Raw genomic sequence first — 26,130 nt, 5'->3', positions numbered from 1 at the left:
AGTCTGACTGAGCGATGGTAGGCAGCAGCAGGCTCGTAAGCACTTATTCAAACAGCACTTTCATGCGTTTTGCCAGCAGCTCTTCGCAAGCACAGCACTGTTTATGACTTCAAGCCAATCAGCCTAATGGCTGGTGTAACCGATGTTAAATGGCTAGCTAGTTAGCTGGTTGTGCGCTAATAGCTTTTCAAACGTCACTCGCTCTGAGACTTGGAGTAGTTATTCCCCTTGCTCTGCAAGGGCCGCGCTTTTGTGGAGCGATGGGTAACGCTGCTTCGAGTGTGGCTGTTTTCGATGTGTTCCTGGTTCAAGCCCAGGTAGGGGCGAGGAGAGGGACGGAAGTTAGACTGTTACACTGGCAATACTATAGTGCCCAGAAGAACATTCAATAGTCAAAGGTACATGAAATACTATATTAACTACAACCTAAAAGCTCTTACCTTGGAATATTGAAGTCTCATGTTCAAAGGAACCACCAACTTTCATATGTTTTCATATGTTCTCAACTTAAACGTTAGCTTTTTTACATAGCACATAGTGCACTTTTACTTCTCCAACACTTTGTTTTTGCATTATTTAAACCAAATTGAACATGTTTCATTATTTATTTGAGGCTAAATTGATTTTTATTGATGTATTATATTAAGTTAAAATAAGTGTTCATTCAGTATTGTTGTAATTGTCATTATTACAAATAAAAAAATTAAAAAATTGTCCGATTGATCGGTATCGGCTTTTTTGGTCCTCCAATAATCGGTAACGGCGTTGAAAAATCATAATCGGTTGACCTCTAGTAGAGACCAGACGGACCTCAAGAGTTAACTAATCTGACGAGCGGCTTTGGAAGCTCATTCCTTCATACATTATTAACACAGTAGGTACGTTGGAAGCTGCTGCAGTAGAGCTTTGTAAAAAAAAAGGGAGGAATGACGTGATCTACGGGACTTTAATGAGGACCAGCCAACCTTTTAATACAGGATGTAGTGGTGAGTATTAAACCTGTCACCTGTGATAAAACAAAGGGCACTATGGTAGACTACAGACAAAGGTTTAAGAGTAGTAGCTGCTGCAATCTGGTAAATGGCGTCACCATAGTCAAGAACTGTCAGGAAAGTTGACTTTACAATCTGCTTCCTGCTATTTAGGGAGAGGCAAGATCTAGTCCTAAAACAGAAGCCCACTTTACATACAGATGAATATTACAAGTTATAACAGATGAACCAATATTATTTATATTAATAGTAAAGAGAACAGGTTCCAGTACAGGAAACTGGACTTGATACCATCAGAAATCACACATTGAGTCCTGTCTGACAGATCATTCTCAAACCACTTTCAACAAGCCTGATCCAGGATTATTTCAGTCCACCTTTAAATGAGTGTGATGGTCAACAGTGTCCAAGTCTTTATCATGTTTCTGATCAAAGTAATTGAACATCTAAAACAAGTGTAGCAGCTGAACCTGCTCTGTCCAGGTCTAACACCTGATTGGTTCACATTAAGAATATAGTGGGATTCTAACACCTGATTGGTTCACATTAAGAATAGATGGGATTCTAGAACTTTGGAAAGGCAAGATAATTAGCAAATTGTACGGTAGTTATCTAAGTCAGAAGGATCTCCTCCTTTATGTAGGGGGATGACATGTCCTGCTTTACAGTTCTTAAGGACATCACCAGAAACAACTGTCAAGTTATAATATATAGGTCAATGGTTCTGTGATAACTGGTGCAGAGTAAGAAGGATTATGTGAATCAGCTCTGGATATATATATTTACACTCTTTATCATAGCACATAGTACATCATAGACATCAAATGGGGAAATGAAGATACAGTCTGTGAGTCTGTTAGTGCATCGTTCTCTACAAGGTCATGTGACTAGGGGACTCTAGTAGAATGATATGCATTTTCAGAGTTTATCCTTTCTAATAATTGTCCAGCTGAAGATAAATGGTTATTAAAGTACCACACATGTAAATGTATTCTAGTATGGGACCAGAGGCTGTGAAACCCTGCTGGGACAACAAGGGAAAGGGGGATACTAGTCAGTTGTACAAATGAAATGTGTCTTCCACATTTAACCCTTCAGAATCAGAGAAGTGCAGAGGGCTGCCTTAATCAACAGCCACATCTTCAGCACCTGGGGAACAGTGGGTTAACTGCCTTGTTCACGAGCAGAACAACAGATTTATACCTTGTCAGCTCAGGGATTTGATCCAGTAACCTTCCAGTTACTGGCCCAATGCTCTAATGTCTTGGCGCTCTGCCAACCCCAAGGGGGAGGAGTTGTTTAAAATGTTTTACCACTTTACAGAAGTTAGCATATATAGCACGTATGTTATAGAGATCAGACCTTTCAGGAGCCCAGATCATTTATTTATCAATCCCATCATTGGATGGTTCGGTAGTTGGGTTTCCCAAGGGACACTATAGGCTAACATAGCTGACCTAAGTTGTAAATATAAACAACAAGAGTTGCCTGGTAATGTGTATGTATCTGGTAATGTGTATGTATCTGGTCATGTGTATGTATCTGGTAATGTGTATGTATCTGGTAATGTGTATGTATCTGGTAATGTGTATGTATCTGGTAATGTGTATGTATCTGGTAATGTATATGTATCTGGTAATGTATATGTATCTGGTAATGTGTATGTATCTGGTAATGTGTATGTATCTGGTAATGTTTATGTATCTGGTAATGTATATGTATCTGGTAATGTGTATGTATCTGGTAATGTGTATGTATCTGGTAATGTATATGTATCTGGTAATGTGTATGTATCTGGTAATGTGTATGTATCTGGTAATGTTTATGTATCTGGTAATGTGTATGTATCTGGTAATGTATATGTATCTGGTAATGTGTATGTATCTGGTAATGTGTATGTATCTGGTAATGTGTATGTATCTGGTAATGTGTATGTATCTGGTAATGTGTATGTATCTGGTAATGTGTATGTATCTGGTAATGTGTATGTATCTGGTAATGTGTATGTATCTGGTAATGTGTATGTATCTGGTAATGTGTATGTATCTGGTAATGTGTATGTATCTTCCAAATCTTGGAATGTTCTCAAACCATTACTGTCCACGATATCGGCATGGTTACGGATTCCACATTAGGACCATTGGGGAGATGCAAATGGCCGCCCTCCAGATAACAAGGCATTAGTGTGAAATAAAACCCAACATCTGATCTGAGGCTTTTGACCATTCTTTGTTCTTAATCATTGTTGGGGAACAATTGGATCCAGATCAAATGTTGGGTACTATATTTATTGAATAGTATATGAATCTAATTCATTAAAATGTCAAATTTGGCCACAATAAATTAGCTTATTTCTCAGAGATCAAATTACATTTATATTTTGTAACACAATAATTCATCTTAATTTTATATTATATAACACAATAATTCATCTTAATCTGAGATGGTGGATGTGGAAATCTTATTCCTTCTGGTCTTCTGAGTTGGAACTACCTGAGGTGAAATAGGTGCCCATGCACTGATAACCTTTAACAGCGGCTAATGCAGCCCCTGCTGCTAACGACCATGGAGAGCTGAACATGGCTCCCAACCCCAATGCAGCCGTACTGGCAAGTGCTGACCACTTGCAGTCATTCAATTTCTCTTCTCTTCTTCTTCTTTCTTCCTCTTCCTGTCTCCTCTCTCTCTCTCTCTTCTCCTCTTCCTGTCTCTTCCTCTCCTCCTCTTCTTCGATCTTCCTCTGGGCCTCCTGGTACATCTCATTGGTGTAGTGTTTTCCTCCATTCTTCTTCACCATCTCCTCTATCTTCTTCAGCAGCTCTGGGACCTGAGTGTTGTGTTTTCTCTTGTCATTGTTTAGGGAGTGATATCTGCCCCCACAGATATTGATGAGTTTCCGTAACTCTTTGCTCTCAGCCAGAAACTCCTCCACTGATTTACCCTCCAGTTGATCTCCATGTGTGAACAGCAAGATGGTGTACTTTGAGGCTGCTTCTCCAAAGTTCTCCTGGATCCACTTCACAGTGTTCCTCTCCTCCTCTGTGAACCTCCCCAGTCTGATCACCAGCAGGAAGGCGTGGGGTCCTGGGACTGACTGTTCTATACACCTGACTAATTCACTTTTCATCTCTTCTTGTGACATTGTTGTGTCATAGAGCCCCGGGGTGTCGATGACATCAATCTTCCTCCCATCCACCTCCCCACTCTGTTTCCCACACGTTGCAGTCACAGACACCGGAGAAGCCTCCACTTTAAACCCCTCCCTCCCCAGGATGGTGTTTCCTGTTGCACTCTTCCCTGATCCAGTCTTCCCCACCAGAACTATCCTCAGGTTAGAGGGATGCCCTGAAACTGTGGAAATAAACAAGAATTGATTGATTTGATAGTAGGTGTCTTGATATAAGGGTACTCTATTTCCATGCATATATGTGTGTGTGTGTATGTATGTGTGTGTGTGTGTGTGTGTGTGTGTGTGTGTGTGTGTGTGTGTGTGTGTGTGTGTGTGTGTGTGTGTGTGTGTGTGTGTGTGTGTGTGTGTGTGTTTGTGTGTGTGTGTGTGTGTGTGTGTGTGTGTGTGTGTGTGTGTGTGTGTGTGTGTGTGTGTGTGTGTGTGTGTCTTTCCTGGTTGAGAGTTGACGAGACATTAAATGCTTCTCTTATAGTCAAATAATATTCAGCTTATACACCCATATATACCCCACAGGACATGCCACCAGAGGTCTCTTCACAGTCCCCAAGTTCAAAATGAATCATTAATACAAATATTAAGCAACTTCTCATGGAATGGCAGGAACTGTGAAGGGACACACAAACACACTCATTATTTTAATGTATTGTATTGTATTATTATTATTATATATATTTATACATTTCTTTGTGTGACTGTCCTTGTCTATCAGTGTTTTGTTACTTGTCATGTTTTGTGATTTCTGTCCCCAGGAAGAATATCTGCTGCCTCTGGGAAAGACAATGTGATCCAAACAAACAAACATCAAGTGTGTGTGTGTGTATGTGTGTGTGTGTGTGTGTGTGTGTGTGTGTGTGTGTGTGTGTATGTGTGTGTGTATGTGTGTTTGTGTGTGTGTATGTGTGTTTGTGTGTGTGTATGTGTGTTTGTGTATGTGTGTGTATGTGTGTGTATGTGTGTGTGTGTGTGTGTGTGTGTGTGTGTGTGTGTGTGTGTGTGTGTGTGTGTGTGTGTGTGTGTGTGTGTGTGTGTGTGTGTGTGTGTGTGTGTGTGTGTGTGTGTGTGTGTGTGTGTGTGTGTGTGTGTGTGTGTGTGGACGTGTTTAACTATTCTTGTGGGGACCAGAAGTCCCTACAAGAATAGTAAACAAAGTAAAAATTGACCAACTGGGGACATTTTGTTAGTCCCCACAAGGTCAAATGCTATTTCTAGGGGGTTTAGGGTTAAGATTAGAATTAGTGTTAGGGTTAGAATTAAGTTAAATATTAAGGTTAGGAGATAGGGTTAGTTGTAGGGTTAGGGTTAGGAGCTAGGGTTAGGTTTAGGGTTAGGATAAAGTTTAGGTTTTTGGGTTAGGGTTAGGGTTAGGGTTAGGGTTAAGGTTAGGGTTAGGGTAAGAGTACGGGTTAGGATTAGGGTTAGGTTTAGGGTTAGGGGTTAGGGAAAATAGGATTTTGAATGGGACTGAATTGTATGTCCCCACAAGGTTAGCTGTACAAGACTGTGTGTGTGTGTGTGTGTGTGTGTGTGTGTGTGTGTGTGTGTGTGTGTGTGTGTGTGTGTGTGTGTGTGTGTGTGTGTGTGTGTGTGTGTGTGTGTGTACGTGTGTACCTTGGCATTGACCAGGTACAACACAGAGTGTCAACAGGAACAGAATCCTCAGAGTCCTTCCTCTTCCTCGTGCCATTATTACAACTGCAGCCAATCAAAAACATGGAAACAGACGATGACCTCATTACAAAATACAAAGTCCACATTTCTTGACTTATGCAGAGTGTTCGGCAAAGTTCCTACGTTTTTCTCAGCTACTTGACTTTCAAACAATAAAAACTATTAAACTATAAACTATAAAAGAGTAATGATATGTGGTATAACTGTGGATAAACAAAGTACATTTCCTAACAACATAGCCAACATCAGATCAACATAACGTACTCACATAGGGCGTATCAAATGACATTCTAAACATGGCTACTATTCTACCGTTGCCTGGCTGCTACTGTTAAGACGAGATAAACCAGTTAGAGGTGAACACTTAAACGACGTGTAAATCGGGAGGTGTCGGAACACAAAGGGTGTGTTCCTCTGCTCAGACGTTGCTGACGAATATGGTGAAAAATTGCAAGATTATGTTATAATACTTTTATTGCATCAAATGGTTGTTTTATGCAACAGAAAAGAAGATTCTTATAGCTATTGTGTGTTCTACTGAGGATGGTCTCTGGGAGATCACACTGACAGGAGATTTACAATGTCTTTTGGGTGATAAAACCTAATGAGCATTCCAGAGAACATGAGTTTCTGTTCTATACGGTACCAGGGAGACATGGCTCCAGTATGGAGTTGGAGAGCCAGACACTGGTCTTTACACAATGAAAACTGTTGACACAGCAGATACTGTCTGCTATGAATTCTAGGTGTCCTTCATACAAATCTTAACCTTGTGACCCATTCTATAGATCATCTGAGCGTGAATCGTCGACCAGCCATCATTATCGTAGAGCACTAAATCGATTCACTTTATATGTGTGCGTTGTATTGACCTGCTCCCTTATTAATAAGTGATTCAAGATTTAGTTTAAGTATAACTCTGACTTGTGTGATAAGTTTGTATCTCCACATTTGATAGTAAAGAAATGAACAACCACACGCCAGATCTTACAACGCCTGAATAGGTATCTTACATATCAGCTAACCACATCATGTGTTTTTGCAATCTGTCAGTCAACCATTGGTTGATGAATGCAACGTCTAAGCAGTGGAACGTGACCTTAGTCAGTAGTGACAAAAACCTGCAGGTGTGTCCTTCACAGCAACAACCTGCAATATGATGGGTGTTGATCCAAGGTACAGTATACTGCACTATCTCTGCACTAAACAAGGTACAGTATACTGCACTATCTCTGCACTAAACAAGGTACAGTATACTGCACTACCTCTGTACTAAACAAGGTACAGTATACTGCACTATCTCTACACTAAACAAGGTACAGTATACTGCACTATCTCTACACTAAACAAGGTACAGTATACTGCACTACCTCTGTACTAAACAAGGTACAGCACAGTACACTATCTCTGCACTAAACAAGGTACAGTATACTGCACTATCTCTGCACTAAACAAGGTACAGTATACTGCACTATCTCTACACTAAACAAGGCAAAGTATACTGCACTATCTCTGCACTAAACAAGGTACAGTATACTGCACTATCTCTACACTAAAAAAGGTACAGTATACTGCACTATGTCTGCACTAAACAAGGTACAGTATACTGCACTATCTCTACACTAAACAAGATACAGTATACTGCACTATCTCTGCACTAAACAAGGTACAGTATACTGCACTATCTCTACACTAAACAAGATACAGTATACTGCACTATCTCTGCACTAAACAAGATACAGTATACTGCACTATCTCTGCACTAAACAAGGTACAGTATACTGCACTATCTCTACACTAAACAAGGTACAGTATACTGCACTATCTCTGCACTAAACAAGGTACAGTATACTGCACTATCTCTGCACTAAACAAGATACAGTATACTGCACTATCTCTACACTAAACAAGGTACAGTATACTGCACTATCTCTGTACTAAACAAGGTACAGTATACTGCACTATCTCTGCACTAAAAAAGGTACAGTATACTGGACTATCTCTGCACTAAACAAGGTACAGTATACTGCACTATCTCTGCACTAAACAAGGTACAGTATACTGCACTATCTCTGCACTAAACAAGATACAGTATACTGCACTATCTCTACACTAAACAAGGTACAGTATACTGCACTATCTCTGCACTAAACAAGGTACAGTATGCTGCACTATCTCTGCACTAAACAAGGTCCAGTATACTGCACTATCTCTGCATTAAACAAGGTACAGTATACTGCACTATCTCTGCACTAAACAAGGTACAGTATACTGCACTATCTCTGCGCTAAACAAGGTACAGTATACTGCACTATCTCTACACTAAACAAGGTACAGTATACTGCATTATCTCTGCACTAAACAAGGTATAGTATACTGCACTATCTCTATACTAAACAAGATACAGTATACTGCGCTATCTCTGCACTAAACAAGGTACAGTATACTGCACTATCTCTACACTAAACAAGGTACAGTATACTGCACTATCTCTGCACTAAACAAGGTACAGTATGCTGCACTATCTCTGCACTAAACAAGGTCCAGTATACTGCACCATCTCTGCACTAAACAAGGTACAGTATACTGCACTATCTCTGCACTAAACAAGGTACAGTATACTGCACTATCTCTGCACTAAACAAGGTACAGTATACTGCATCTCTCTGCACTAAACAAGATACAGTATACTGCACTATCTGCACTAAACAAGGTACAGTATACTGCACTATCTCTGCACTAAACAAGGTACAGTATACTGCACTATCTCTGCACTAAACAAGGTACAGTATACTGCACTATCTCTGTACTAAACAAGGTACAGTATAAAGCACTATCTCTGCACTAAAAAAGGTACAGTATGCTGCACTATCTCTGCACTAAACAAGGTACAGTATACTGGACTATCTCTGCACTAAACAAGGTACAGTATACTGCACTATCTCTGCACTAAACAAGGTACAGTATACTGCACTCTCTCTGCACTAAACAAGGTACAGTATACTGGACTATCTCTGCACTAAACAAGGTACAGTATACTGCACTATCTCTACACTAAACAAGGTACAGTATACTGCACTATCTCTGTACTAAACAAGGTACAGTATACTGCACTATCTCTGCACTAAAAAAGGTACAGTATACTGGACTATCTCTGCACTAAACAAGGTACAGTATACTGCACTATCTCTGCACTAAACAAGGTACAGTATACTGCACTCTCTCTGCACTAAACAAGGTACAGTATACTGGACTATCTCTGCACTAAACAAGGTACAGTATACTGCACTATCTCTGTACTAAACAAGGTACAGTATACTGCACTATCTCTGCACTAAACAAGATACAGTATACTGCACTATCTCTGCACTAAACAAGGTACAGTATACTGCACTCTCTCTGCACTAAACAAGGTACAGTATACTGCACTATCTCTGCACTAAAAAAGGTACAGTATACTGGACTATCTCTGCACTAAACAAGGTACAGTATACTGCACTATCTCTGCACTAAACAAGGTACAGTATACTGCACTATCTCTGCACTAAACAAGATACAGTATACTGCACTATCTCTACACTAAACAAGGTACAGTATACTGCACTATCTCTGCACTAAACAAGGTACAGTATGCTGCACTATCTCTGCACTAAACAAGGTCCAGTATACTGCACTATCTCTGCACTAAACAAGGTACAGTATACTGCACTATCTCTGCACTAAACAAGGTACAGTATACTGCACTATCTCTGCGCTAAACAAGGTACAGTATACTGCACTATCTCTACACTAAACAAGGTACAGTATACTGCACTATCTCTGCACTAAACAAGGTATAGTATACTGCACTATCTCTATACTAAACAAGATACAGTATACTGCGCTATCTCTGCACTAAACAAGGTACAGTATACTGCACTATCTCTACACTAAACAAGGTACAGTATACTGCACCATCTCTGCACTAAACAAGGTACAGTATGCTGCACTATCTCTGCACTAAACAAGGTCCAGTATACTGCACCATCTCTGCACTAAACAAGGTACAGTATACTGCACTATCTCTGCACTAAACAAGGTACAGTATACTGCACTATCTCTACACTAAACAAGGTACAGTATACTGCACTATCTCTGCACTAAACAAGGTACAGTATGCTGCACTATCTCTGCACTAAACAAGGTCCAGTATACTGCACCATCTCTGCACTAAACAAGGTACAGTATACTGCACTATCTCTGCACTAAACAAGGTACAGTATACTGCACTATCTCTGCACTAAACAAGGTACAGTATACTGCATCTCTCTGCACTAAACAAGATACAGTATACTGCACTATCTGCACTAAACAAGGTACAGTATACTGCACTATCTCTGCACTAAACAAGGTACAGTATACTGCACTATCTCTGCACTAAACAAGGTACAGTATACTGCACTATCTCTGTACTAAACAAGGTACAGTATACAGCACTATCTCTGCACTAAAAAAGGTACAGTATGCTGCACTATCTCTGCACTAAACAAGGTACAGTATACTGGACTATCTCTGCACTAAACAAGGTACAGTATACTGCACTATCTCTGCACTAAACAAGGTACAGTATACTGCACTCTCTCTGCACTAAACAAGGTACAGTATACTGGACTATCTCTGCACTAAACAAGGTACAGTATACTGCACTATCTCTACACTAAACAAGGTACAGTATACTGCACTATCTCTGTACTAAACAAGGTACAGTATACTGCACTATCTCTGCACTAAAAAAGGTACAGTATACTGGACTATCTCTGCACTAAACAAGGTACAGTATACTGCACTATCTCTGCACTAAACAAGGTACAGTATACTGCACTCTCTCTGCACTAAACAAGGTACAGTATACTGGACTATCTCTGCACTAAACAAGGTACAGTATACTGCACTATCTCTGTACTAAACAAGGTACAGTATACTGCACTATCTCTGCACTAAACAAGATACAGTATACTGCACTATCTCTGCACTAAACAAGGTACAGTATACTGCACTCTCTCTGCACTAAACAAGGTACAGTATACTGCACTATCTCTGCACTAAAAAAGGTACAGTATACTGGACTATCTCTGCACTAAACAAGGTACAGTATACTGCACTATCTCTGCACTAAACAAGGTACAGTATACTGCACTATCTCTGCACTAAACAAGATACAGTATACTGCACTATCTCTACACTAAACAAGGTACAGTATACTGCACTATCTCTGCACTAAACAAGGTACAGTATGCTGCACTATCTCTGCACTAAACAAGGTCCAGTATACTGCACTATCTCTGCACTAAACAAGGTACAGTATACTGCACTATCTCTGCACTAAACAAGGTACAGTATACTGCACTATCTCTGCGCTAAACAAGGTACAGTATACTGCACTATCTCTACACTAAACAAGGTACAGTATACTGCACTATCTCTGCACTAAACAAGGTATAGTATACTGCACTATCTCTATACTAAACAAGATACAGTATACTGCGCTATCTCTGCACTAAACAAGGTACAGTATACTGCACTATCTCTACACTAAACAAGGTACAGTATACTGCACCATCTCTGCACTAAACAAGGTACAGTATGCTGCACTATCTCTGCACTAAACAAGGTCCAGTATACTGCACCATCTCTACACTAAACAAGGTACAGTATACTGCACTATCTCTGCACTAAACAAGGTACAGTATACTGCACTATCTCTACACTAAACAAGGTACAGTATACTGCACTATCTCTGCACTAAACAAGGTACAGTATGCTGCACTATCTCTGCACTAAACAAGGTCCAGTATACTGCACCATCTCTGCACTAAACAAGGTACAGTATACTGCACTATCTCTGCACTAAACAAGGTACAGTATACTGCACTATCTCTGCACTAAACAAGGTACAGTATACTGCATCTCTCTGCACTAAACAAGATACAGTATACTGCACTATCTGCACTAAACAAGGTACAGTATACTGCACTATCTCTGCACTAAACAAGGTACAGTATACTGCACTATCTCTGCACTAAACAAGGTACAGTATACTGCACTATCTCTGTACTAAACAAGGTACAGTATACTGCACTATCTCTGCACTAAAAAAGGTACAGTATGCTGCACTATCTCTGCACTAAACAAGGTACAGTATACTGGACTATCTCTGCACTAAACAAGGTACAGTATACTGCACTATCTCTGCACTAAACAAGGTACAGTATACTGCACTCTCTCTGCACTAAACAAGGTACAGTATACTGGACTATCTCTGCACTAAACAAGGTACAGTATACTGCACTATCTCTACACTAAACAAGGTACAGTATACTGCACTATCTCTGTACTAAACAAGGTACAGTATACTGCACTATCTCTGCACTAAAAAAGGTACAGTATACTGGACTATCTCTGCACTAAACAAGGTACAGTATACTGCACTATCTCTGCACTAAACAAGGTACAGTATACTGCACTCTCTCTGCACTAAACAAGGTACAGTATACTGGACTATCTCTGCACTAAACAAGGTACAGTATACTGCACTATCTCTGTACTAAACAAGGTACAGTATACTGCACTATCTCTGCACTAAACAAGATACAGTATACTGCACTATCTCTGCACTAAACAAGGTACAGTATACTGCACTATCTCTGTACTAAACAAGGTACAGTATACTGCACTATCTCTGCACTAAACAAGGTACAGTATACTGCACTATCTCTGCACTAAACAAGATACAGTATACTGCACTATCTCTGTACTAAACAAGGTACAGTATACTGCACTATCTCTGCACTAAACAAGGTACAGTATACTGCACTATCTCTGCACTAAACAAGGTACAGTATACTGCACTATCTCTGTACTAAACAAGGTACAGTATACTGCACTATCTCTGCACTAAACAAGATACAGTATACTGCACTATCTCTGTACTAAACAAGATACAGTATACTGCACTATCTCTGCACTAAACAAGGTAAATGTTTCAGGTAAAGGTCTAACCATGCTTCTCCTTTTACTGTTCTACAATATTAAAACGTGTATAAATACAAACATACTGTAATCACATGATTATTTACGCAGAAATATTAACAGACCTGGTATCAATAAAATGTCTACCTAATATTGTGCAACAGTTATTCAAATACTGTAGAGTAGATTGTTGTACAACATTTAATTAGTAAGGTAGTTAGTTGAATACTCACTTTTAGTGTGGTTGCACAGTTCTGTATATCGTTGTCTGCTGTTGTCACAGAGAGCTGAAGCAGTTTACCTGTTGGTTTTGCATAGCCAGATGCCCCAAGTGGGTGGAGATGTACCTTAAGGACCAATGGAATGGTCTAAAACTCATGCAAAACTAAACCGCCCAATATGGTGCACCTTACATTCTGTTAAGTTTCATTTTCCCAGCAACGAATCATTTCTAGCCAATGAGAGAGTGCTGCTAGGCAAATATTATTCTACTCAGGACAGGTTCTTATTCATTTTAACCTTGGCTACTTGCCAGAATCAGAAGATAGGCCACATCTTTGGGTAAGATGAAATGTGTTGGACACATTGGACACAAAAAAAGGTTAACAATGTAATAACACATAAAACTGCATTTTGAAATGTAACTTTATACTTGCCTAGCCAGGTCCCAGATCTGTTTGTTCATCTTTCAAACTCCATAGAGTACCACAGCATGAGTCATATTACCCATAAAGCCTAGCTGTCAAACAGGGAAATGGTTCCATTCGTTTTTCCACCATTCATTTGTCCCATAGATTTTAGAAACACTTAAAATGGTTACACTTTACTTGACACCCAGCATCATAACATGTTATGACACAGTCATAACTATATCATATGTCATAACAGCTGACATAACGTGTCATAACTATATCATATGTCATAACTTGTCATAATATGGTCACAACACTGTCATGATACATATATTTAGACCTGTTGTGACATATCTTACATTTTTTTATGGTTGGTTATGACACCTACATAAGAGTCAAACCCCACAGAACCTACCACTGTAGTTATTTTATGGCTGGTTATGACACCTACATAAGAGTCAGAACCCACAGAACCCACCACTGTAGTTATTTTATGGCTGGTTATGACACCTACATAAGAGACAAACCCCACAGATCCTACCACTGTAGTTATTTTATGGTTGGTTATGACACCTACATAAGAGTCAAAACCCACAGAACCTACCACTGTAGTTATTTTATGGCTGGTTATGACACCTACTGTCACGTTCCTGACCTGTTTCTGTTAGTTTTTGTATGTGTTAGTTGGTCAGGACGTGAGTTTGGGTGGGCAGTCTATGTTTTCTGTTTCTATGTTTGTTTAAGGGTGACCTAATATGGCTCTCAATTAGAGGCAGGTGTTTTTCATTTCCTCTGATTGAGAGTCATATTAAGGTAGGTGTTTTCACACTGTTAGTTTGTGGGTGGTTGTCTCCTGTGTCAGTGTCTGTATGTTACGCCACACGGGACTGTTTTCGGTTTGTTTGTTCGTTCGGTTTTTGTGTAGTCTGTTTTTTCCCTGTTCGTGCGTTCTTCGTGTTTCATGTAAGTTCTTACGTTCAGGTCAGTCTACGTCGTTTATTTGTTTTGTAATTTTCCAAGTGTATTTCGTTTCGTCTTCGTCTTGTACAATAAATCATTATGTCATCATACCTAGCTGCACATTGGTCTTCCGATCCCTCTCTCCTCTCCTCGTCCGAGGAGGAGGAAGAGCTAGAGCACCGTTACACCTACATAAGAGACAAACCCCACAGAACCTACCACTGTTGTTATTTTATGGTTGGTTATGACACCTACATAAGAGACAAACCCCACAGAACCTACCACTGTAGTTATTTTATGGCTGGTTATGACACCTACATAAGAGTCCAAACCCACAGAACCCACCACTGTAGTTATTTTATGGCTGGTTATGACACCTACATAAGAGTCAAAACCCACAGAACCTACCACTGTAGTTATTTTATGGCTGGTTATGACACCTACATAAGAGTCCAAACCCACAGAACCCACCACTGTAGTTATTTTATGGTTGGTTATGACACCTACAATAGATTATGATGAAAAAACATGTTTATAACCATTAATTGTCATAACCTGTCATAATATGGTCTTAACACTGTTATGACCCATATATTTACACCTGTTGTGACATATGTTGCGTTATTTAATGACTGGTTATGACCCTGCCAAGAAGTTTCCTTTCGTTTGAAAGTGTTTCTTAAGTCCTTGTTGTTGTAATGAATTTTTTTTTTAATCATATTTTAAATTAAACATTGTCTCAAAATAAAGCATTATGTCACTCCTGTGTCCCTTTACTTGGACTAAGAAAATACACTTTATGTCACTGTGATAAAGATTTATGTCACTGTGATAAGGCATTATGTCACTGTGATAAGGCATTATGTCACTGTGATAAGGCATTATGTCACTGTGATAAAGCATTATGTCACTGTGATAAGGCATTATGACACTGTGATAAGGCATTATGACACTGTGATAAGGCATTATGACACTGTGAAAAGGCATTATGTCATTGTGATAAAGCATTGTGACACTGTGATAAGGCATTATGTCACTGTGATAAAGCATTGTGACACTGTGATAAGGCATTATGGTCATCATAATAATTTATGCCAGATAGGCCTATCATACCCTTACAGTATGTCAGTCATCAGTCAAAAAGAGTGTGTCTTGTCCTGTTCCTGAAATCTGCTCCTGCATTCATCCCAGTCATCAGCAACAGATCATTGGGGTAGGTACATGTCTGACATCAACGTGTGAGCAATTACAATGATAATTTAATATGGTACATTTCAGAAAATGTTATCTGACATAAACCTACTGTTGAAAAGTAGGCTATGGTGTAATGGAATGTTTGTCTTGTGTGGTAGATTTTGTGGGTTTTGACACTCTTATGTAGGTGTCATAACCAGCCATAAAATATTGCAATATATGTTACAAGAGATCTAAATATGTTTCATGACAGTGTCATGACAGCGTTATGACCCTATTATGACACGTTATGTCAGGTGTTATGACATATTAATACATGATTATGACCGTGTTATAACCTGTCATGACATATTAAGACATGGTTATGATAACCTGTTATGATGCTGGATGTCAAGTAAAGTGTTACCAATCATTGTATGTAAAAAGAAAATACTTGTGTCTGCACTCAGTGTATCTGACGTCTGTTGATTCTCATTGTACAGTATTAATCTACTCTACTGCTACACTTAAATCACTCTGAGTGTTTTCCAACTCCAACCTCTTATCTTCCACATCTTTATATGTCAGGGTCTTTCAGTCTTTTCGAAGACATTGAACCCTGAAAATACCCAGTTAAAACAGCTGCAACCACCGTCAGAAAAACTGCTGTTACTGTCAACAAGCCATCTTAAATCTCCTTCTTCTTGACTTTACATTTCTACTCATTCTGTCTGCGGTTCTTTCCTCCACCTCTCAGAACAAACAGACTTTACCAAGAAACAAAGAGTATATACATGAAGTGTAGAACAAGGTCAATTCATTTTATTATATTCTTGTTGACAATTTGGAAACACCATACAACATTGGCTACAACTGTCACCTCAAATCATCAAAAAAACAGCTTCATTTAGAAATGTATCTAAAACACTTTTATAAAGACTACTTGACCCTCCTGCTGTGTTCCAGTCAAATTGGACCGATTTACAAGTTTTCTCTCTGAAAAATGTAGTTAATTTAATCATTTTGTCATAAGGTTCCATGACTTTGTCCACATAGGGCATCTGAACACACAAAATACATGTTTTCCAGTACATTTTGGGTGTTTTATTTCACTTTTGTATACCTGTGGTCAAAAATGACGGGTCATTAGAAATGAATGGGTGACACTACAACTAGTGTATAACATTGAGTTCAGGCACATAATCAGATGGACTCACTTCCTCTTCCAGACCCCCACATGCATGTGTGTTCGAACACACACACACACACACACACACACACACACACACACACACACACACACACACACACACACACACACACACACACACACACACACACACACACACACACACACACACACACACACACACACACACACACACACACACACACACACACACACACACACACACACACACACCTCACTCTCCTTCTTGGCTTCCATGGCAACCCCCACGGGAACCTTTCCCCAATATAATCTCTCCCCCACGGGAACCACACCTGTTGGCATTCTCACAAACAATCGCAACATTGTTTCAATAATATATAGAACTTTTCTCGCCGCTCTGGTATATAAAGATTTTTTGAGGCCTTGCTCACAATTCATTCTGTGGCAAATAATATACTGTATGTGAGGCTCTTGATCACATCTTTGATCATGAAACTACTTTGCTTTTTTTACGCAAAAACTAGTTGTATGAGCTCAGGTCAGTGAGGCCTACAGGCCATACATAGCAAATAGAAGTTCAAAACTTGTAATGTTCACAAGAACTTAAGTTGATAAAAAGATCTAACACAACATTAGGTGATAATGCATTTATTTTTATTTTATTTATTTATTTATTTAACCTTTATTTAACCAGGTAGGCAAATTGAGAACACGTTCTCATTTACAATTGCGACCTGGCCAAGATAAAGCAAAGCAGTTCGACACATACAACAACACATAGTTACACATGGAGTAAAAACAAACATATAGTCAATAATACAGTGAAAAAGATAAAAAAAAATAAGTCTATATACAATGTGAGCAAGTGAGGTGAGATAAGGGAGGTGAAGGCAAACAGATATATGTATAAATAAATAAAAATATAAAAAGGCCATGGAGGCGAAGTGAGTACAACACAGCAAGTAAAATAAAAACTAAAAAAACACTGGAATGGTTGGTTTGCATTGGAAGAAAGTGCAAAGTAGAGACAGAAATAATGGGGTGCAAAGGAGCAAAATAAATTAATATATAAATACAGTAGGTAAAGAGGTAGTTGTTTGGGCTAAATTGTAGATGGGTTATGTACAGGTGCAGTAATCTATGAGCTGCTCTGACAGCTGGTGCTTAAAGCTAGTGAGGGAGATAGGTGTTTCCAGTTTCAGAGATTTTAGTATGGATTAGTATGGATTTATAGTCAGCTACAAAGCGGCGGTCATTTTGGACCCGGGAACAAAGAATGAATTAACATGAAACAAACACAACAGGAGGGTTAAGGATGGATAACTGCTAAATTATGATTTATAAAATACATTATTATCATTATTATAGAATTATTCAAGACACAAAGATGAAATGTCTTGCTCAACTAGGCTTCCTGCAAAATGGCGGGCAGCCGCAGGCAGGCTCAACACAACCGCCGTCCACGACTAAGGGCTGATCCTGACGGGAGGATCAGCCCCCAAAGATATTCAGAATTATGAGTGTTTTGCTTTAGAATCTCTATATAAAAACGTTGTAACTTCCTGTGGTATCCTGCTCTCTCTGAAATCTAAATCACACAGGTCTTCATGCTGTTATTACAGAGCTGGGTCTCCGTCTTTCATTCACACAGGATGGAACAGATATACAGATACTTTACTTGTCTGATACACCGCCTGGGTCTTCTACCTCTCGCCACCTTTCCTCCCTTTTCTCTGTGTGTTTTTTGTAAATGCATAAATAAACATTTTAAAATCATCTTTGTGAAAAGCTAATAGATAGAAAATGGAACATGTTCATATTTTGTGATATTTTCTCTAGGTTCAATGTGATTTAAACACAAAAAGGCAATTAACAAGATAATGTGTCATCACTCACCATGATTGTCCTACTAAAGGTTTCACTACTTCAGACTTTCTTAAATGAGTTTGAGCCAGGGACCAGTAAGGCATGGCCTTCCTCCTCTGGGGACCGCTTTGGTTACACATGATTGAAAATCGCTTATTCTTCATTAAAAAAACTGTTATTGTATTTTTTACTTTACACTAAATTAATGAATTATGTATTTACTTGACTGCCTTCACGGTTTGTCTGTGTCTGTCTGTCTGTCTGTCTGTCTGTCTGTCTGTCTGTCTGTCTGTCTGTCTGTCTGTGTTGTTCTCATGTCATGGTCAGTCAGTCGGTCGTTATTAAAATTATGTTATCATTATACACAATCACCTTACCTCTTCTGTCAATAAAAACTATGTAACAACAACTGAATATTTATAAACAAATAACAATATTTCATTCTTTCAATATCTACATTATAAAGAACAGTAAAATATGTTTGACTCACCTAATCAATGAGATGGGTGTCACGACTCCCACCGATGGTGGCTCCCCTGTCTGTTCGGGCGGTGCTCGGTGGTCGTCCTCGCCGGTCTACTAGCCGCCACCGATCCCTTTTTCCTTTTCTGTTTGTTTGGTCTTATTAGTTGCACCTGTTCCTTATTGTGTTTCTTGATTTTTGTCTATTTAAGCCTGTTAGGCCCGCCTAGGTTTGTGCGGTATTGTTTTTCTGTTAGGTTGTGGATGTTCGTTTGTATTCTGTTTTCCCGGATATTTTGGGTCCTGGTTATGGGCCAGTCAGTTTATGCGCCTTGTGTTTGTGGCGTGACCGTTTTTCCGGGAATAAAATATAAATTTATTCGAACCTTCTGCTCTCTGCGCCTGACTCCAACCCAACTGTTCTTCAAGGACTCTGACAATGGGTGTGCGTGTCTCTTGAACACCAGCATGTCAAACATCGGAGGGAAGAAGGAGAGGGACACTCTCAAGGTGTTTTCAACAGCCGGTCTTTTTCGATATTTTGATTTTGTTGCAGCAAGAGAGGAGAAGCTGGTTTCCCAGAAGTAGAAAGAAAGGGGAATAACATCTTTACTGCCAACTAGCTGAGTTGTGGCTATTCTCCACTGCTGCACAGACAGAATGTGGAAAGACGCATCTCATTAAAACTAATGTGCATGCATTGGTCCCAGGACAGCTCCAGTAGTTAATACTCTAGAACCGGTGACAAGCTGTGATTCCCCGTAAACATTGATGTATTTTATTGCGCCATAAGTCTTGCCCCGCTACTGAACCGGCAAGCATAGTGTTTTTAACGCAAGACAGCGATCGCATTTATTTTGGGAGATTGCAAAATATGACTTTTTCATTCAAGAAAGGATAAATATATTGTTTCAGGTGACAATAAAACATGTTTTGTATAGTTACTTTTGATTTACCTTGTTTCTTTAACTTTAGAGCAAGTCAAGCTATCTTGCAGGGTCAAAGTATGCGAAGTCCGACTCGCAACACAGCCTTCAACCACAAGGAGGCTTTCCATTCCACTCCTTTGTGGACGTCCCCATTCAAATGCATGACATCCGGCGCAAGGTAACGGAGTGCTTATGGGTAATGTGAACAATGCTTGAGTCTATTTAGTGCTGGTGAACGGATTACACATTCACTGCTTTCCCTGGCGTGGATCAGATTGTGAAGGAAATTAATTATTGAATTTGACCAGATGTGATCCCATCTATTTATGCAAATGATCCATATCCACATCACCCTGGTCACGTGATCCATATCCACAACACCTTTGTCAGTCAGAGTTGAGAATAGGGGGAAAATATTGAAAATGTCTCCATCCACTTGGTATCTCCAGACACCCCGTTTTTCATCAAATCTGCAAATATTGTATACAAAAGAAGTTGGGCTACATTTGAAATGTCTCATCTAATTGAATTGCAAACTAATTTGAAGCACAGGCTCTGTCTAAAACCTAAGATTCAGTATCATCTGCCATATCCTGGATCCTATACAAGACAGTGTCATTGGAAAGTGGGATTTCCCCTTTTCCCTTTGCCTGTGGACTTCAATGCACAACACATTAGCTGTATGTGACCAGGAGAAAAAACATTGCCTTTAAATTTCAATCACACTATAGCACGGATCTTCTGCAGTCCAGATTGAATACGGCCCTTAAGCACATAGACTGAACACACACATTCCACTGAATTATTTTGTAGACAGAAAGACAGGTGCTGCAATTAATGTGATTTAAGTTGTGAGTGTACACAAAAATAAATCCTGCTGTAAACAACTTTTTTAAGCAACTATGCAATCTGGAAAATATATTTCAAGCACTGTATCAGGACGAATAAAAACAACTGGAAACAGGAGTATTCATATTAACAGGTGTGTTATATATCCCTCCACAGCCAGTACCCACTACCTATAATACATACACCCCACTAAAACATACACTACTATTTAATACATGCTATGTATCCCCACTAAATACACACACTACCATTTAATATATACTAAATATATCCCCACTAAATACATACACTACTATTTAATACATACACCCCACTAAATACATACACTACCATTTAATATACACTATGTATCCCCACTAAATACATACACTACCATTTAATATACACTATGTATCCCCACTAAATACATACACTACCATTTAATATACACTATGTATCCCCACTAAATACATACACTACCATTTAATATACACTATGTATCCCCACTAAATACATACACTACCATTTAATATACACTATGTATCCCCACTAAATACATACACTACCATTTAATATATACTATGTATCCCCACTAAATACATACACTACCATTTAATATATACTAACTATATCCCCACTAAATACATACACTACCATTTAATATACACTATGTATCCCCACTAAATACATACACTACCATTTAATATATGCTATGTATCCCCACTAAATACATACACTACTATTTAATACATACACCCCACTAAATACATACACTACTATTTAATACATGCTATGTATCCCCACTAAATACATACACTACTATTTAATATACACTATGTATCCCCACTAAATACATACACTACCATTTAATATATACTATGTATCCCCACTAAATACATACACTACCATTTAATATACACTATGTATCCCCACTAAATACATACACTACCATTTAATATATACTATGTATCCCCACTAAATACATACACTACCATTTAATATACACTATGTATCCCCACTAAATACGTACACTACCATTTAATATATACTATGTATCCCCACTAAATACATACACTACTATTTAATACATGCTATGTATCCCCACTAAATACATACACTACCATTTAATATATACTATGTATCCCCACTAAATACATACACTACTATTTAATATATACTATGTATCCCCACTAAATACATACACTACCATTTAGTATATACTAAATATATCCCCACTAAATACATTCACTACTATTTAATATATACTATATATCCCCACTAAATACATATACTACCATTTAATATACACTAAATATATCCCCACTAAATATATGCACTACCATTTAATATATACTAAATATATCCCCACTAAATACATTCACTACTATTTAATATATACTATATATCCCCACTAAATACATACACTACTATTTAATATATACTATATATCCCCACTAAATACATACACCGCCACTAAAATAAACGGTCATGATTTGAGTTGAGAAACGTTATAACTATAGGTGATGAGAGGTTGATTGTGTACAGTGCAGCAGGAGAGTTTTGTTAACATTTTCCACGTTCACACCCTGCTAGGGCCATCCTGCCACACGGCTAGCATATCTATAACATTGCAAATAGTTTTGAAAGACCTGTTATATGATTCAGTAAGTACCGTTGCCATACGTAGCAAAACGTTAAGACCAACTGAACGTACCCCTGGTGTTTTAAAAGCCTAGCATCTCCTTAGTGCATTCAAACCCTTGGCTGACACCTACAGCTACACCTGCTGCCACCAATACTGGTGGAGCAAACACCATCCCTAGTCCTGCTGCGGCTAGACCGCCATACGCTGCCAGTTTACAGTTATACATATTCTCCTCTATGATCTTTCTCTGAGCCGCTTCATAGTCAGCATTGGTGTAGTGTTCTCCTCCATTGTCCTCCACCACCATCTCCTCGATCTTCTCCAGCAGCTCTCTAACCTGAGTGTTGTCTCTTCTCTTGTCATTGATTAGGGAGTGATATCTGCCCCCACACATATTGATGAGTCTCCGTAGCTCTTTGCTCTGAGCCAGAAACCCTTTGACTGTTTTGCCCTTCAGTTGATCACCATGTGTAAACAGAATGATGGTGTACATTGAGGCATCTTCTCCAAAGTTCTCCTGGATCCACTTCACAGTGTTCCTCTCCTCCTCTGTGAACCTCCCCAGTCTGATCACCAGCAGGAACACTTGGGGTCCTGGGACTGACATGTAGATGGCCTTTTCTATCTCACTTTTCATCTCTTCTTTAGACATTGTTGTGTCATAGAGCCCCGGGGTGTCGATGACATCAATCTTCCTCCCATCCACCACTCCACTCTGTTTCTCACTCTGTGCAGTCACAGACACTGGAGAAGCCTCCACTTTAAACACATTTTTACCCAGGATTGTGTTTCCTGTTGTACTCTTCCCTGATCCAGTCTTCCCCACCAGAACTATCCTCAGGTTAGAGGGATGCCCTGAAACTGGAAACAGACAAAAAGTTGATCGTTTTCAGTAGCCATTTATCAAGACACTATGTGTGTTCATGCACAGTATGTGTGTGTACCTTGGCATTGACCAGTGAAGTCTTGCAGACAGAGTGTCAACAGGAACAGAATCTTCAGAGTTCCTCCTCTTCCTCGTTCCATCTCTACTACTGCAGCCAATCAAACACATGGAAACAGACAATGACCTCCTTACAAAATACAAAGTCCACATTTCTTCAGTGACTCATCCAAAGCGTTTGGCCAAGTTCCAACGTTCACAGATGAGGAAAGAATAAATTATTTATTTTTCAGCTATTTGACTTCTAAACAATAAAAACGATTAAACTATAAACTATAAAAAGAGTAATGATATGCGGTACTTCTGTTGTAAAACACAGTACATTCCCTAAGATAGGGCGTACATAATTTACCCACATGCATATCAAATTACATTCTAAACATGGTTATTATTCTACCGTTGCCTGGCTGCTGCTGTCAAGACCAGATAAACCAGTTAGAGGTCGTGTCCCATTACCATCAAACAGCACATCTACTATGTAGACAGACAGGAAGAGTTCAAACAATTTTTAAGTGTAATCAGTATAACTGAAACCAGTACTTAATGTGTAAATCAGGAGATGTCTGAACACAAAGCATGTGTTCCTCTGTTCTTCTGCTCAGACATTGCTGACATCAGATCCTACAACGCCTGGATAGGTATTTTACATATCAGCTAACCACATCATGTGTTTCAGCAATCTGTCAGTCAACCATTGGTTGATGCATGCAACCTCTAAGCAGTGTGACATTAGTCAGTACTGACAAAAACCTGCAGATGTGTCCCTCACATCAACAACCTGCTATATGATGGGTGTTGACCCAAGGTACAGTATACTGCACTATCTCTGCACTAAATAAGGTACAGTATACTGCACTATCTCTGCACTAAACAAGGTACAGTATACTGCACTATCTCTGCACTAAACAAGGTACAGTATACTGCACTATCTCTGCACTAAACAAGGTGCATTATACTGCACAATCTCTGACCTAAACAAGGTACAGTATACTGCACTATCTCTCCACTAAACAAGGTACAGTATACTGCACTATCTCTGCACTAAACAAGATACAGTATACTGCACAATATACACTAAACATGATACAGTTTACTGCACTATCTCTGCACTAAACAAGGTACAGTATACTGCACAATCTACACTAAACATGATACAGTTTACTGCACTATCTCTGCACTAAACAAGGTACAGTATACTGCACTATCTCTGGACTAAACCAGATACAGTATACTGCAATATCTCTGAACTAAACAATGTACAGTATACTGCACTATCTCAGCACTAAACAAGATGCAGTATACTGCACTATCTCTGCACTAAACAAGGTACAGTATACTGCACTATCTCTGCACTAAACAAGGTACAGTATACAGCACTATCTCTGCACTAAACAAGATACAGTATACTGCACTATCTCAGCACTAAACAAGATGCAGTATACTGCACTATCTCTGCACTAAACAAGGTACAGTATACTGCACTATCTCTGCACTAAACAAGATACAGTATACTGCACTATCTCTGCACTAAACAAGATACAGTATACTGCACTATCTCTGCACTAAACAAGGTACAGTATACTGCACTATCTCTGCACTAAACAAGGTACAGTATACTGCACTATCTCTGCACTAAACAAGATGCAGTATACTGCACTATCTCTGCACTAAACAAGATACAGTATACTGCACTATCTCTGCACTAACCAAGGTACAGTATACTGCACTATCTCTGCACTAACCAAGGTACAGTATACTGCACTATTTCTGCACTAAACAAGGTACAGTATACTGCACTATCTCTGCACTAAACAAGATAAAGTATACTGCACTATCTCTGCACTAAACAAGATACAGTATACTGCACTATCTCTGCACTAAACAAGGTACAGTATACTGCACTATCTCTGCACTAAACAAGATACAGTATACTGCACTATCTCTGCACTAAACAAGGTCCAGTATACTGCACTATCTCTGCACTAAACAAGATACAGTATACTGCACTATCTCTGCACTAAACAAGGTACAGTATACTGCACTATCTCTGCACTAAACAAGGTACAGTATACTGCACTATCTCTGCACTAACCAAGATACAGTATACTGCACTATTTCTGCACTAAACAAGGTACAGTATACTGCACTATTTCTGCACTAAACAAGGTACAGTATACTGCACTATCTCTGCACTAAACAAGATACAGTATACTGCACTATCTCTGCACTAAACAAGGTACAGTATACTGCACTATCTCTGCACTAAACAAGATACAGTATACTGCACTATCTCTGCACTAAACAAGATACAGTATACTGCACTATCTCTGCACTAAACAAGGTACAGTATACTGCACTATCTCTGCACTAAACAAGGTACAGTATACTGCACTATCTCTGCACTAACCAAGGTACAGTATACTGCACTATCTCTGCACTAAACAAGGTACAGTATACTGCACTATCTCTGCACTAAACAAGGTACAGTATACTGCACTATCTCTGCACTAAACAAGATACAGTATACTGCACTATCTCTGCACTAAACAAGGTCCAGTATACTGCACTATCTCTGCACTAAACAAGGTACAGTATACTGCACTATCTCTGCACTAAACAAGATACAGTATACTGCACTATCTCTGCACTAATCAAGGTACAGT

General features: G+C 39.1%; 1 protein-coding gene across 1 annotated transcript in view; it reads right to left on the bottom strand.

Moving 5' to 3' along the window:
• Window positions 1-3,266: 3,266 nt before the first annotated feature.
• LOC129839213 (uncharacterized) overlaps window positions 3,267-26,130 on the bottom strand; it is a 35,426-nt gene continuing 12,562 nt past the window's right edge. Inside the window, exons 5-8 of the mRNA XM_055906520.1 lie at window positions 22,605-23,365; window positions 13,092-13,129; window positions 5,791-5,874; window positions 3,267-4,343 (exon numbers count right to left, since the gene is read on the bottom strand). Coding sequence (XP_055762495.1) covers window positions 3,454-4,343; window positions 5,791-5,874; window positions 13,092-13,129; window positions 22,605-23,365 — 1,773 coding nt within the window. The 3' untranslated portion in view covers window positions 3,267-3,453. The remainder of the gene's footprint in view (window positions 4,344-5,790; window positions 5,875-13,091; window positions 13,130-22,604; window positions 23,366-26,130) is intronic.

This window comes from Salvelinus fontinalis, chromosome 40 (assembly GCF_029448725.1).
Source record: "Salvelinus fontinalis isolate EN_2023a chromosome 40, ASM2944872v1, whole genome shotgun sequence".
NCBI classification, from domain to species: Eukaryota; Metazoa; Chordata; class Actinopteri; order Salmoniformes; family Salmonidae; genus Salvelinus; species Salvelinus fontinalis.
This window is presented reverse-complemented; position numbering and strand designations above follow the sequence as displayed.